This window comes from Anomaloglossus baeobatrachus, chromosome 7 (genome assembly GCF_048569485.1).
Source record: "Anomaloglossus baeobatrachus isolate aAnoBae1 chromosome 7, aAnoBae1.hap1, whole genome shotgun sequence".
Taxonomy (NCBI): domain Eukaryota; kingdom Metazoa; phylum Chordata; class Amphibia; order Anura; family Aromobatidae; genus Anomaloglossus; species Anomaloglossus baeobatrachus.
In genome coordinates, this window is record NC_134359.1 from 60,995,359 (window position 1) to 61,010,327 (window position 14,969).

General features: G+C 46.6%; 1 protein-coding gene across 1 annotated transcript in view; it reads right to left on the reverse strand.

Moving 5' to 3' along the window:
• Positions 1–14,969, reverse strand: part of LOC142245878 (dynein axonemal heavy chain 11-like) — a 519,159-nt gene that overhangs the window by 379,688 nt on the left and 124,502 nt on the right. The window contains exons 23-26 of the mRNA XM_075318873.1: positions 13,612–13,757; positions 13,227–13,343; positions 9,706–9,844; positions 8,690–8,782 (exon numbers count right to left, since the gene is read on the reverse strand). Coding sequence (XP_075174988.1) covers positions 8,690–8,782; positions 9,706–9,844; positions 13,227–13,343; positions 13,612–13,757 — 495 coding nt within the window. The remainder of the gene's footprint in view (positions 1–8,689; positions 8,783–9,705; positions 9,845–13,226; positions 13,344–13,611; positions 13,758–14,969) is intronic.

The following is a 14,969-nucleotide window of genomic DNA, read 5'->3' on the forward strand; positions in this document are numbered from 1 at the left end:
ACTGTCCCCATTGGGGCTCACAATCTAGAGTCCCTATCTGTATGTCTTTTGGAGTGTGGGAGGAAACCGGAGTACCCGGAGGAAACCCACGCAAACACGGGGAGAACATACAAACTCCTTGCAGATGGTGTCCTTGGTGGGATTTGAACCCAGGACCCCAGCGCTGCAAGGCTGCAGTGCTATCCACTGAGCCACCGTGCCGCCCTATATTATACAGTGAATATACTATTGTAATTGAAATTGTTATTATATCAGTTTTATCAACAGATGTCATAACTAGTGATGAGCGAGCATGCTTGTAACTACTCGGTACTCGCACGAGTATCGCTGTACTCGGGCTGCTCGGCAGGGACCGAGTAATCTCGCGATACTCGTGCTGTACTCGTGGTCTTCATTTCTGCATGTTGGCGCTCTTTTGAGAGCCAGCGCTCATGCAGGGATTGGCTGGCAGACCACTGCAATGCCACAGCCCTGTTAGTTGTGGAATTGCAGTGATTGGCCGGCCTGCACAGCGTGACCGAGCCTTTATATCGGCCGGCGCGCTGTGCTCTGCTCACAGCTATCCAGACTGTCAGTGCAGGGAGAGTGTCGCTGATTCAGGGAAAGCTTTGCGGCCCTTTATAGCTTTTTCAGTTGCAGGGCTGCAAACAGTGTGACCAAAAGTCCTTCTCAGGACTATTCTAGTTGTATACAGGCAGGCAGGGTATAGCCAGGTCGGAGTACAGTAGCAGAGTCCTTCTCAGGACTATTGTTGCTATATACAGGCAGGGTATAGCCAGGTCTGAATACAGGCTAGTGACCAAAAGAGTCCTTGTCAGGACTATTGTACCAGTATACAGGCAGGCAGGCAGGCAGGGTAGTGGTGACCGTATACCAGCCTTCATCATATCTGGGGCTGGTGTACACAGTGTAAAACAGTCCAGATAGTGTCTGACTTGTCTGTAATTGTCGCTCCCCAAAAAAACCTGTTAGGTTCTTATTGCGTCCGTGCTTGGTTTTTAAAACCGCACGTGTGTGCCTGTCGGTGGCAGCGTACAGGTGCACTTGTGTGCAATTTCCAGAAACTTTGATATAACGCACAAGTAGTGAATATACACGTCAGCAGTGCACAGCATTGCAAAATGCGCAAGGGCATTGGCAAGGAACAAGGAAGTGGACGTGATGGTGGTGCAGGCAGAGGCCGAGGTCGTGGGCAAGCTCTAATTTCGCCACAACAAAGGGCCACATCTAGTCGCTCGCACGTCCTGTCCCAAATTCTTGGGGACCGCAGCAGTACACCGCTCTTGAACCAAGACCAGTGTCAACAGGTTGTTAGTTGGATAGCAGATAATGCTTCCAGTCAGATTGGCACCACCACAAACACTCTGTCTTCCACACGGTCAAGTGTCAGTAGCCGTGATACTGCACCGCACATTTCTGAACCTGATCCTCCTTCCTACCACCAGGCTGAGTACACGTCTTCCTCGGACATTAATGATCCCACACTTGGACACTCGGAAGAGCTGTTCACGTTTCCATTCACACATTCTGGCCTCTCGCCAGCTCATATTGAAGTGGGTCATGAGGAGATCGTCTGTACAGATGGCCAAATATTTGAGCAGCCACGTTCTCACGAAGTTGGCAACGTGTCTCAACAAGTGGTGGACGATGATGAGACACAATTGTCAGGAAGTCAGGAGGAGGAGCAGGGTGCGGAAGAGGAAGACGACGTGGTGGATGATCCAGTAACTGACCCAACCTGGCAGGAGGATATGAAGAGCGAGGACAGCAGTGCACAGGGGGAGGGAGGCGTAGCATCACAACAGGCAGTAAGAAGCAGGGTGGTGGCCCCAGGCAGAAGTCAGGCAACCGTTCCCCGGAACAACACGACGACACAAGGTGCCTGTACAAATGTTAGGTCTTCCCGAGTCTGGCAGTTTTTTAAGTTGGATCCAGATGATTCAAAAAAGGCCATTTGCAACACCTGCCGTGCCAGCATCAGCAGGGGTACCAAAACTAGCAGCCTGACCACCACCAGCATGATCAGGCACATGTCAGCCAAACACCCGACTTTGTGGGAAGTACAACAGAGTCGAGGAGCAGTGCTTGCTGATGTCACTGCTACGTCTTCGCTGGTTGTGCATGCGAGCCAATCCTCTGTCCATGCTGCCTGCGAACAAGCCTCCTCCACTCCTGCACCTGCAGTTGCCTACGCAGAAAGAACACCATCATCAAGCACGTCCTTGTCCCAGCGCAGCGTTCAGTTATCCATTCAGCAAACCTTTGAACGCAGGCGCAAATACACTGCCAACACCCCACATGCCACAGTTCTAAATGCTAACATTTCGCGACTGCTTGCGCTGGAAATGTTGCCTTTTAGGCTGGTGGAGACAGAAGCATTCCATGACCTGATGGCGGCAGCTGTCCCACGTTACTCGGTCCCCAGCCGCCACTATTTCTCCCGGTGTGCCGTCCCCGCGTTGCATAACCACGTGTCACAAAACATCACACGTGCCCTGAACAACGCTGTTTCACCCAAGGTCCACCTAACCACAGACACGTGGACAAGTGCTTGTGGGCAAGGCCGCTACATCTCGTTGACGGCACACTGGGTTAATATTGTGGAAGCTGGGACCCAGTCTGAGCGAGGGACGGAACACGTCCTTCCCACACCAAGGTTTGCAGGCCCTACCTCAGTCAGTGTTTCACCCACACTCTACAGCTCCGGAATGTCATGCTCTTCAGCCTCCTCCTCCTCCTGCGCATCCTCATCCACTGTGCCCTCCACACCAGTCACAAGCTGGAAGCACTGCAGCACTGCCTCGGTGAAGCGGCAACAGGCTGTGCTGAAGCTAATCTGCATAGGTGACAAACCCCACAATGCAGAAGAGCTGTGGACAGCTCTGAAACAGCAGGCAGATCACTGGCTCACACCTCTGAACCTAAAGCCAGGAAAGGTCGTGTGTGACAATGGCCGGAACCTGGTGGCGGCTTTGAGGCGAGGCCAGCTGACACATGTTCCATGCGTGGCCCATGTGCTCAACCTCGTGGTTCAGCGGTTTATAAAGTCATACCCAGAGCTGTCTGATCTGCTGGTAAAAGTTCGCCGCCTGTCTGCACATTTTCGAAAGTCACCTACTGCTTCAGCCGGCCTTGCCGGCTTTCAGCGCCGTTTGCATCTTCCGGCTCACAGACTGGTGTGTGATGTCCCCACGCGTTGGAATTCAACTCTGCACATGTTGGTCAGGATATGTGAGCAGAAGAGGGCAGTTGTTGAGTACCTGCATCACCTAAGCCGTCGGGAAATGGGTCAAACTCCACACATAACACCTGAGGAGTGGAGATGGATGTCAGACCTATGTACCATCCTCCAAAACTTTGAGGACTCCACCAAGATGGTGAGTGGTGATGACGCCATTATTAGCGTCACCATACCGCTACTCTGCCTTCTAAAACGGTCTCTGCTGAAAAACAAACATGATGCATTGCAGGCGGAGCGCGATGAGTTGCAGCAAGAAACAGTAGTGGGTGTGGATGATAACACACAGCCCAGCCTCGTCTCATCACAACGTGCAGTGGAGGACTATGACGAGGAGGAGGATGAAGACATGGAGCAACTCTCCGGCCAAATTGAGGATATGACATGCACACCAGTCATATCCTCGGTTCAGCGTGGCTGGCCAGAGGACAGGGTAGATGAGGAGGAGGAGGAGGAGGAGGACAGCATGTTCAGTCATCTTGTTGGTCAGGCTACTGAAGTCCTGGCTGTTAAGAGTCTGGCGCACATGGCTGACTTTATGGTAAGCTGCCTGTCTCGTGACCCTCGCGTTAAGAACATCTTGGCCGACAATCATTACTGGTTGGTAACACTGTTAGACCCACGCTACAAGGAGAACTTTTTATCTCTTATTCCCGTGGAGGAGAGGTCAACCAAAATGCAGCAGTTCCGGAAGGCCATACTCACGGAAGTAGGCAAAGCATTCCCCTCACAAAACGCTAGCGGCATAGGTCAGGAATCAGTGGACAACCGAGGCGTACAGCCGAGAGAGGCACAAGTCCAATCCGCCAGAGGTAGGGGAACAGTCTTTAAGATGTGGGACAGTTTTCTCAGCCCCTCACGTACCACAGCCCCTGAGGTGCGGGGTAGTGCCACAAGAAATCCTAAGTTTGCCCAGATGCTGAAGGAGTACCTTGCAGATCGAACAACTGTACTCCGACATTCCTCTGTGCCTTACAATTATTGGGTATCCAAGCTGGACACGTGGCATGAATTGGCTCTCTACGCCTTGGAAGTCCTGGCCTGCCCTGCTGCTAGCGTTTTGTCAGAGCGTGTTTTTAGTGCCGCAGGTGGAATCATTACAGATAAACGCACCCGCCTGTCAACTGAAAATGCTGACAGGCTGACTCTGATCAAGATGAACAAGGGTTGGATTGGGCCAGACTTCACCACACCACCAGCAAATGAGAGCGGAATTTAAAGTTTGCCATGTACCTCCACTCACCCATGGGTACACACTTCTGGACTTTGGATAATCGCTGGACTGCTCCTCCTTCTCCTCATGCGCCACCATGATGATGACCGTTACAAATTGCAATACTTAGGCCTTTGTTTCAGGTATACCCCCAGTGGTACATTTTTTCGCCCATTCTTTGCAGAATGGACATTACAACGACAGGAGACCCGCTCCTTTGCAATGGGAACAATGTTTTGAGGCCCTCATGCACGTCTCTACCCAGGGACAACATGGAGCCTCCCAATTTTTGGCTGCCCTGCCTAAGGGCTATACTATAATACACCCACTTCCTTAAAATGGACACTTAATGTTTTGAGGCCCTCATGCACGTCTCTACCCAGGGACAACGTGGAGCCTCCCAATTTTTGGCTGCCCTGCCTAAGGGCTATACTATAATACACCCACTTCCTTAAAATGGACACTTAATGTTTTGAGGCCCTCATGCACGTCTCTACCCAGGGACAACGTGGAGCCTCCCAATTTTTGGCTGCCCTGCCTAAGGGCTATACTATAATACACCCACTTCCTTAAAATGGACACTTAATGTTTTGAGGCCCTCATGCACGTCTCTACCCAGGGACAACGTGGAGCCTCCCAATTTTTGGCTGCCCTGCCTAAGGGCTATACTATAATACACCCACTTCCTTAAAATGGACACTTAATGTTTTGAGGCCCTCATGCACATCTCTACCCAGGGACAACGTGGAGCCTCCCAATTTTTGGCTGCCCTGCCTAAGGGCTATACTATAATACACCTACTTCCTTAAAATGGACACTTAATGTTTTGAGGCCCTCATGCACGTCTCTACCCAGGGACAACGTGGAGCCTCCCAATTTTTGGCTGCCCTGCCTAAGGGCTATACTATAATACACCCACTTCCTTAAAATGGACACTTAATGTTTTGAGGCCCTCATGCACGTCTCTACCCAGGGACAACGTGGAGCCTCCCAATTTTTGGCTGCCCTGCCTAAGGGCTATACTATAATACACCCACTTCCTTAAAATGGACACTTAATGTTTTGAGGCCCTCATGCACGTCTCTACCCAGGGACAACGTGGAGCCTCCCAATTTTTGGCTGCCCTGCCTAAGGGCTATACTATAATACACCCACTTCCTTAAAATGGACACTTAATGTTTTGAGGCCCTCATGCACGTCTCTACCCAGGGACAACGTGGAGCCTCCCAATTTTTGGCTGCCCTGCCTAAGGGCTATACTATAATACACCCACTTCCTTAAAATGGACACTTAATGTTTTGAGGCCCTCATGCACGTCTCTACCCAGGGACAACGTGGAGCCTCCCAATTTTTGGCTGCCCTGCCTAAGGGCTATACTATAATACACCCACTTCCTTAAAATGGACACTTAATGTTTTGAGGCCCTCATGCACGTCTCTACCCAGGGACAACGTGGAGCCTCCCAATTTTTGGCTGCCCTGCCTAAGGGCTATACTATAATACACCCACTTCCTTAAAATGGACACTTAATGTTTTGAGGCCCTCATGCACGTCTCTACCCAGGGACAACGTGGAGCCTCCCAATTTTTGGCTGCCCTGCCTAAGGGCTATACTATAATACACCCACTTCCTTACAATGGGCACTTCAGGTTTACAGGCCATCATGCACGTCTCTATCCAGGGACAATGTGGAGCCTCCCAATTTTTGGCTGCCCTGGCAAAGGGCTATACTAAAATAGACCCACTTCCTTACAATGGGCACTTCAGGTTTACAGGCCATCATGCACGTCTCTATCCAGGGACAATGTGGAGCCTCCCAATTTTTGGCTGCCCTGGCAAAGGGCTATACTGAAATAGACCCACTTCCTTACAATGGGCACTTCAGGTTTACAGGCCATCATGCACGTCTCTATCCAGGGACAATGTGGAGCCTCCCAATTTTTGGCTGCCCTGGCAAAGGGCTATACTGAAATAGACCCACTTCCTTACAATGGGCACTTCAGGTTTACAGGCCATCATGCACGTCTCTATCCAGGGACAATGTGGAGCCTCCCAATTTTTGGCTGCCCTGGCAAAGGGCTATACTGAAATAGACCCACTTCCTTACAATGGGCACTTCAGGTTTACAGGCCATCATGCACGTCTCTATCCAGGGACAATGTGGAGCCTCCCAATTTTTGGCTGCCCTGGCAAAGGGCTATACTGAAATAGACCCACTTCCTTACAATGGGCACTTCAGGTTTACAGGCCATCATGCACGTCTCTATCCAGGGACAATGTGGAGCCTCCCAATTTTTGGCTGCCCTGGCAAAGGGCTATACTAAAATAGACCCACTTCCTTACAATGGGCACTTCAGGTTTACAGGCCATCATGCACGTCTCTATCCAGGGACAATGTGGAGCCTCCCAATTTTTGGCTGCCCTGGCAAAGGGCTATACTGAAATAGACCCACTTCCTTACAATGGGCACTTCAGGTTTACAGGCCATCATGCACGTCTCTATCCAGGGACAATGTGGAGCCTCCCAATTTTTGGCTGCCCTGGCAAAGGGCTATACTGAAATAGACCCACTTCCTTACAATGGGCACTTCAGGTTTACAGGCCCTCATGCACGTCTGTATGCAGGGGCATTGGTGAACCTCACAATTTTGGACTGCCCTGGCAAAGGAAAATACTACAAAGACTCACTTCCTCAAAATGGGCACATTAGACTCAAGAGGCCTTCATGTACGTCTCTTCTCAGGGACATCGGAGTGCCACACAATGTTTTCACGTAAAATCTTTCATGTATTAATCTCAAAAAGTAACATACACCAGCTCTATCTCACTATTGGGTATGTGCCCTTAACATTTCTGCCATGAAAAATCATTTTGGGGTCATTTTGGAAGGTTTTCTGGTGAGTCCGTAAAAATGGCATGAAACGCGGACAAAATTGTTCACAGCTGTGACTTTTGAGTGATAAATGCTTCAAGGGGTCTTCCCCATGCTGTTGCCATGTCATTTGAGCACTCTTCTGAGACTTTTGTGACATTTTTAGGGTTTCTCCATGCTGCCGGGGGGTCATTTCACAAAAATACTCGGGTCTCCCATAGGATAACATTGGGCTCGTTGCTCGGCCCGAGTACACGAGTATCTTGGGAGGCTCGGCCCGAGCTTCGAGCACCCGAGCTTTTTAGTACTCGCTCATCACTAGTCATAACACAAACTGTTTTCATTATTAAATTGATCACTAGGTCCTGATGAGGATAGTGTATGGTACTTACTATGAAAATCCATATCATAATGGCTATAAATGTAAAATATTAAGATGAGCATTTTATGACTTTGAGATGGCAAAAGAATGAGAGTGCTAATGAGTCCAAGGGTATTCAGCTTCTGTTCACCCAGCCTGACTGACAGCTGCAGCTTGTACTGAGCAGTGTAAAATCTCATCAGCAGCAGGGAGGAGGGGCACTGAGGAGCTTTTAATTGCCCCGCCTGGGAATGTGTTACACAGTTTAGTAAAGTATTTTCTGCACCCTTATCACATGTAAGGGATCTTTTTTTATCAGTATATGCAGTTTGTATTGAGAAATCTGGCGGCAAAACCACGTTAATAAGAACATCGAGAAACTGGAAAATCTCAAATTTCAATATACTGTATATTAATATATGCCCATATGGTATGAATGTAGAGCACCAGACAAATTAGAATATTCAAGCTCAAAATTATTTGTACAAAAATGGGAAACTTAAAAAAGCCATGAAAAGAAAAATAAAGACATAAGTAGGATAATAAAGAGAGCTGAATTATGACACCAACCACATACAGAAAAGATCTTAATTCTGCCATAAAAGAATGGCTGATAAATGGATTTCATCAACCTATTGGCGACTTGCAGCCATTGTTCATGTATGATATATTCATGTAGAGCATACACATTAGACCATTGTCAGGAGATGGCATTAATGGTAATAGGCAAAAAAAATTAAATGTGCATGGGATCTGTCTGGTCCCAATTTCTCTTACTTGGGAAAACAATGATTGAGCATGTTCTGATGAAGTATGCCCAATCGTTTGCACCCGTGAAGGTGAGTTCAGAAAGTTGCTAATTTCTATAGTAATAAACACAAAAGCTCAATGACTGTAGATTTTCTGGTTACCAGTGCAGATAGATGGGGCAGCAAATCTCTGAGCAAACAAAAGCCCTCTGATCTCCCCATAATAACTTTGGTCATAAAATAGCAAGGAACACACCTGGTCTTCTGGCCGACTCCTGTCCTCACGCTTCAGGGATCCAGCCACCACTAACACAGACTTTATTGCTCTTAGTCCCCAGTCATAATGGTCCTGCAGGACAGTGTACGACAGGCTTAATTACACAATCAACATAACCTTAATTTATGACAAAAAAATATATAAACACTGTATATATACAGTATATGTACATGTATATATGGTACACGAGTATATATATATATATATATATATATTAGTATTATAGAAATTACAAAAAAGTATATTCTGTAAGTAGTTAGCAAATGTTATGTTAGTACATTTTCAATGATGTTAGGCACCTGAAAGTTGAGATATATATGGTAAGGTAATTAGAGGTGAGCAGACCTGTGGAAGTTCGGTTCGGCGGGTGCAGCCAGACTTATGAAAAAGTTCGGTTTGGGACCAGGTCTTGATCTGAACCCCAATGGAAGTCACTAATTGGACAGCTCGGGTCTGCTCCCACATGCAGACAGCCATAAACAGATCACTTCCAGGGGCAAGTGAGAGAGGTTTTTCCATATTTTTTTGGGGGGCACACTACATCCGATCACGCTGTTGTTACCCAAGTGCACATCAATCAAACACTGCAAACAGCTGACACTGGGCTGAGCATTGAGCATCCCCCAGCACAGTGATGCTTGCACGAGAGGTTTGCATACATAAAGCACCCAATCTCCGAACTCAAACTCTATTTTTTTGTAAAGTCTGTATTAAGTACCAACATCGAACATCGAACCTCGGGTTTGCTCATCTCTAGAAGTAATCAGCCCTGTAAAACATTGAGTAGGAGTGTAGGAGACGACGGACAGAATAATTTTGAAGGTGGACATCTGGGGAGACAAAACGATGTCTCAGCCAGGTCAGTAATGAGCGGACAGGACACAAAGGGAGAGAACACCTTTATTATCTTTGTTGAACATGTCCCACTCTTTATACCTAATATTCTTCTATTTCTTAAACACATCTCGTTATAATCCCAAATCTAATGTTCTTACCTGTTTGGAGAGGAGTTGGCGACACAGAGTATACAGACTGATGAACTTTCTTGACAACATCCGCGCATCAACAAATCCTTCTGCCACCAACATTATCTCACATATAAGTTCAAAATCTGGAATGACCATTGCACATGGACTACGAGGAAACAGAGAAATGCTTCAAAATAAGACTGTTAAAAATGTATCCTAATCTCTTATTGTCCAATAGTGTGGTACACAAGGACTGTAAGGAAATAGGATTGGAAAAGCAGCAATAAGAATGAATTATAGTGAAATACACACATTTGTTCCCTTAAATGAAGACTTCCCATCACAGGGGTATTTCCCAGTTTCAGCAAATAAATATTATTCAGTGGGTAATGAAAAATTATACAATTTTTTCCAACACATATTTTATATCACTTACTTAGTGGGTTTAAGTGATATTGTCATCTTAAACGGTACTTATTTTTACTTTAATGTATACATTTTTGTCTAAAAAACCTTTTTATTGCTATACTGTTTTATTAAAACTCAGCTTGAGTGGTGGTGAGGCGACAGCTCTAGTGGTGGTGAGGCTGCAGAGGGGTCATTGCAGGCTGTAAGCTTTTCTAAAGAGATAGGTTTTTAAGTTCCGCCTGAAAATTCTGAATGTGAGGATGGGGTATACTCAGGAGAAGTCTTGGGAGGACCGAAAATTACGTGTTGGAAGATATCGAGAGATTAGCTCAGAGATATATGGGGGAGACATTATGGATGGCGTTGTAGGTCAATGTTAGTAGCTTGAATTGGATATGTTGGGAAATTGGGAGGGGAGAGGCAGATGAGTAACTAGCAGAGAGATGGATTAGTAAGGCAAGGACTGACTGGAGTGGTGGGAGACTGTTAGTACGAAGGATAGTTTGAGGTTGAGGTGGGAGATGATGATGGCATGCACTAGCATTTTAGTAGATTGAGAGTTGATGAAAGAACCAATTCTATAAATATTTTTGATCTGGAGGTGGCAGGAGGTGGTGAGAGCTTGGCCATTCGGTTTGAAGGACAAGGTAGAGTCAAGGGTTACTCTAAGTCAACAGACTTCTGGTACTGTGGATGGCATGATGTTATTGATGATGATAGATAGATCACTTCGGAAAGATAGGCAAGATAAAGAAAAGATGATGAGTTCAGTTTGGTCTATGTTGAGCTTTAGGAAGCGAGAGGAGAAGGAGGATATGGCTGATAGACACTCTTGGATTCTGGACAGCAGAGAGGTGACATTTGGGGCAGAGAGGTAGAACTGAGTATCATAAGCTTAAATGTTCTACTGGAAGTCATGGAATTTTATCAGTTGTCCCAGGCTAAAGGTATAGATGGAGAAAAGTAGGAGTCCCAGGACAGAGCCTTGAGGGACTCCAAAAAAGTGAGGATAAGATGAAGAGGTGATGTAAGAGTGGGAGATGCTAAATGTTCAATTATAGAGGTATGAGGAGATCCAGGAGAGGAGAAGTTATGTAATATCATGGGAAAGGGAGTGATTGACTGTGTGCAGAGGAAAGGTGTAGAAGGATGAATATAGAGAAATGTTTGTTTGCTTTGGTCGTAAGTCGTTAGTAATTTTGGTTAGGGAGTTTCTGTGGAGTGGTGGGTGTAGAAGCCAAATTGAAGGTTGTCAAAGAGTCATTTAGATGACAGGTGGGAGAATAGTACAGTATGGACATGCTTTTTGAGGAGTTTGGAGGTAAATGGAAGCAGTAATATGGGACAATAGCTGTATGTAGAGGGCAAGTCAAGGGATGATTACTTTAGGATAGGTGAAATTGTGGCATGTTTGAAAGCAGAAGGGAAGTCACCATAAGTTAATGATAAATTCAAGAGATGGGCTAGGACTGGGATGTCTGGTGCTGAGGTTGGGGAGGAGGTGGGATGGGATGGGTTCCAGTGCTCAAGTGGTGAGGTGCGATTTGGAGAGGAGATGATCACCCAGTCCTTAAACCACCACCAGAGAATCCTGACCGTGCACATGACTCGCCCACCCCAGGGCTATGGGACACCCGGTGCCGGGCCGGACTTGTCCGGTGGTAGTCAGTGGTGGCTGGGCCCGGCTCCGTGGCCCTGGTGGGTGTCAGTAAAATATGTGGCTTGATGAATAAAGTTTGTGTTCGTGACGCCACCTGTGGTATGCGGCTATGAAGCCGCCGTTGCTGTGTAAGGCCTCCGGGGTGATGATGTGTCAGCAATGATGGTACTGCTCCCCACAGGTGGAGCAATGCCCGGGGCACTGTTGGTGCTCGTGAGAGTCTATGATGTAGTGGAAGTTAGGCAGCTAAAATAACAGAGACCACTCCCAGGGTGCAGTTCAAGTTCTTTACTCACAATTCTTGTCTGGGCCCAGGGACCCTTGGACTGCTGGGACCACCGTCAGGGACCTCCGCCGTTTCTGGGTGATTCTGAGAGTAAAAGCCGGTACCCTTCACTTTAGTGTCTCTATCTTCTGCTGTCTTCCTTAGCCTTGCCTTTGATAGGATAAACCTGGCTTAGCCTCCACTACAGCCTCCAGGCTGGGGGGTCACCTGTCGGCTGATTACCCCTTTTCTGGAAGGTCTGCTATGGGTTCTGGCCCGGGGAGTTTACAACATTCCCTGGGCCTCGGTTTTTACTGTTTGGAGATGATCTTTGCACTCCTCCAGTCTCTAGGGACCGTCCCCTGTTGCAGCTTGATCCCTCCACCGGTGTTCTTGTGGACCAGGCCACCGCAGCTCTAAACTGCCCTGGACAGCTCTACAGACTGCCCGTGGCCCTGGGACCCCTTCTGTTCTCTGCGTGGTGTCACCTGGACCCTCCGAGTCCCAGGATCTTCACCAAGAAGCGTCTCTTTCTTTCCTTTCAGCTCCTGACTGACTTGGAGCTTTCTTTCCTTCTCTCCTCCTTGCCTGCCTCCTGCAGACCTCTTCCTCCTTCCGCACTCTCTTTCAGACTTCTGTTGCTTTCTCTGTGCGGACGCTCTGAGCTCACAGAGCTCCTTTCTCTTTCACAGCTACATGCTGGCTCCTCACTCTCTCACTCTCTGAGGTAAACTGAAACTCTGACCTTCCTCTCTGCTCTACACTTGGCTGGCTCTCCCCACCCCCCGGTTGCTAAGCTACCACCCTATGGGAGCAGGGATGGGTCTTATGTCTCCTCCCAGCATGCAGCATGGGAGGGTTGTCTGCCACTTTCCCTGGTCCCAGTGTGTTCCTAGCAATGGGTGTAGTGTGGATTTACCAGGGGACCGGTGTTCACTCCCTTCCTCACCCAGAATGGGGCATCACACCGCTGATGGGGTGCAATGACCTGTGGCGACGGAAGCCTCAGGGGCGCCACACACACATAGAGTGATTGCAGACATTCATATTAAAGCTGAACAACCCCTTTAAATGAGCTGGAATCTAAAATTAGTAAAGAATGATGGAGGTCCCATACAGTATATACTGCTAAAAATTAAAGAAAGGCGTTTATGGCAGAGTAGCCCTACATATATCAGCTATATCTAAAATAATAAGCATGATTAGTGCCTTTACCGAAAAAGAGCCTTGACATTTTCTGGAAGTTCTGCTCTGCCAGCATAACCTGGATTAAGAGTGATAAAAATCCCAACCGTACTTATCAGCTCGATAGTTTCTCCCAGAAAATGAAATCTGTGAATCATAAAAGAATTTTTATATACCGTAACATTTTTTTTTAAGGTAGAGAGAAGACACAACAAAAGCATGTTGCATTATGTAAGCTGATCTTAATAATTCATTTTATATGTTGCAGAGTTATTTTGACAGGAACGTTGGATATATTGACAGATTATAATAACAATTTTACGGGTTATTTTTGTACAAAGCGTTAGTTTATAGAGTAAATGTGTTATTGAATGTCAGACATATGAATACACTATTGCTTCACTCCTTTCTGTACCTTTTTTTGTTGTGTCGGATTGCATCTTGAATTGTCTTGACTTGTACAGCAATTACTGATAATACTTCTACTGATATACGGTTAAACTCATCAAAACAGCCCCAGACTCCAGTCTGACATAAGCCTTTATAGATGTTACCTAAAGACTAAACCAAATAGGCAATCTAAGTAACATTAACCATAAAAACAACAATTAGTGTTAACCTGTGACGGCAGGTACCCTTATAATACACTAGCTGTATTACCTGGCGTTGCCCAGGATAGTAAGTAACTATTCTTAACTATAACAAAATAAAATGCATTAACAAAATATTATTTTGCACATAAAAGTCACAAACTAAACAGGCGTCACCACCAAAATCATATTACCTCACATATAAGCAGTCCTATAGTAACAATGTCCTTCATTGCCTAAAGCAACCAGAGCTCCTTGACCTCTAACAAAATAGAAGCAGAGCTGTGATTGGTTGCTATAGGCCACCTGATAAATATCCAGGCTAATGGTCAAAACAGCCAATATATTACCTCAAACATCCAGTTTCTATGTGTGTGTGTCTCTGTCTGTGTCTCTTTCTGTCTGTGCGTCTCTTTCCGTGTGTGTCTTTCTGTGTGTGTGTCTCTTTCTGTGTGTGTGTGTGTGTGTGTGTGTCTTTCGGTGGGTGTCTCTTTCTGTGTGTGTGTGTCTCTTTCTCTCTGTGTATCTCTTTCTGTCTGTGTCTCTTTCTGTGTGTGTGTCTCTGTGTGTGTCTCTTTCTGTGTGTGTCTTTCGGTGTGTCTCTTTATGTGTGTGTGTGTGTGTGTGTGTGTGTGTCTTTCTGTGTGTCTGTGTGTGTCTCTGTCTGTGTCTCTTTCTGTCTGTGTGTCTCTTTCTGTGTGTGTCTTTCTGTGTGTGTGTGTGTGTGTGTGTCTTTCTGTATGTGTCTTTGTGTGTCTTTCTTTGTGTGTGTCTCTTTCTGTCTGTGTATCTCTTTCTGTCTGTGTCTCTTTCTGTGAGTGTGTCTCTGTGTGTCTCTTTCTGTGTGTGTCTTTCGGTGTGTCTCTTTATGTGTGTGTGTGTCTTTCTGTATGTGTCTCTGTGTGTGTGTTTCTTTCTGTGTATGTGTCTCTTTCGGTCTGTGTATCTCTTTCTGTGATTGTGTCTCTGTGTGTGTCTTTCGGTGTGTGTCTTTCAGTGTGCCTCTTTATGTGTGTGTCTTTCTGTATCTGTCTCTGTGTGTGTGTCTTTTTCTGTGTGTGTGTGTATGTGTGTGTGTGTGTTTTTTCTGTGCGTGGGTCTCTCTGTGTGTCTCTTTATCTGTCAATGATAGGAGTCTATAATAACAGATGCATTCCCAGCTCCATTAACTTTAAGCAGGATT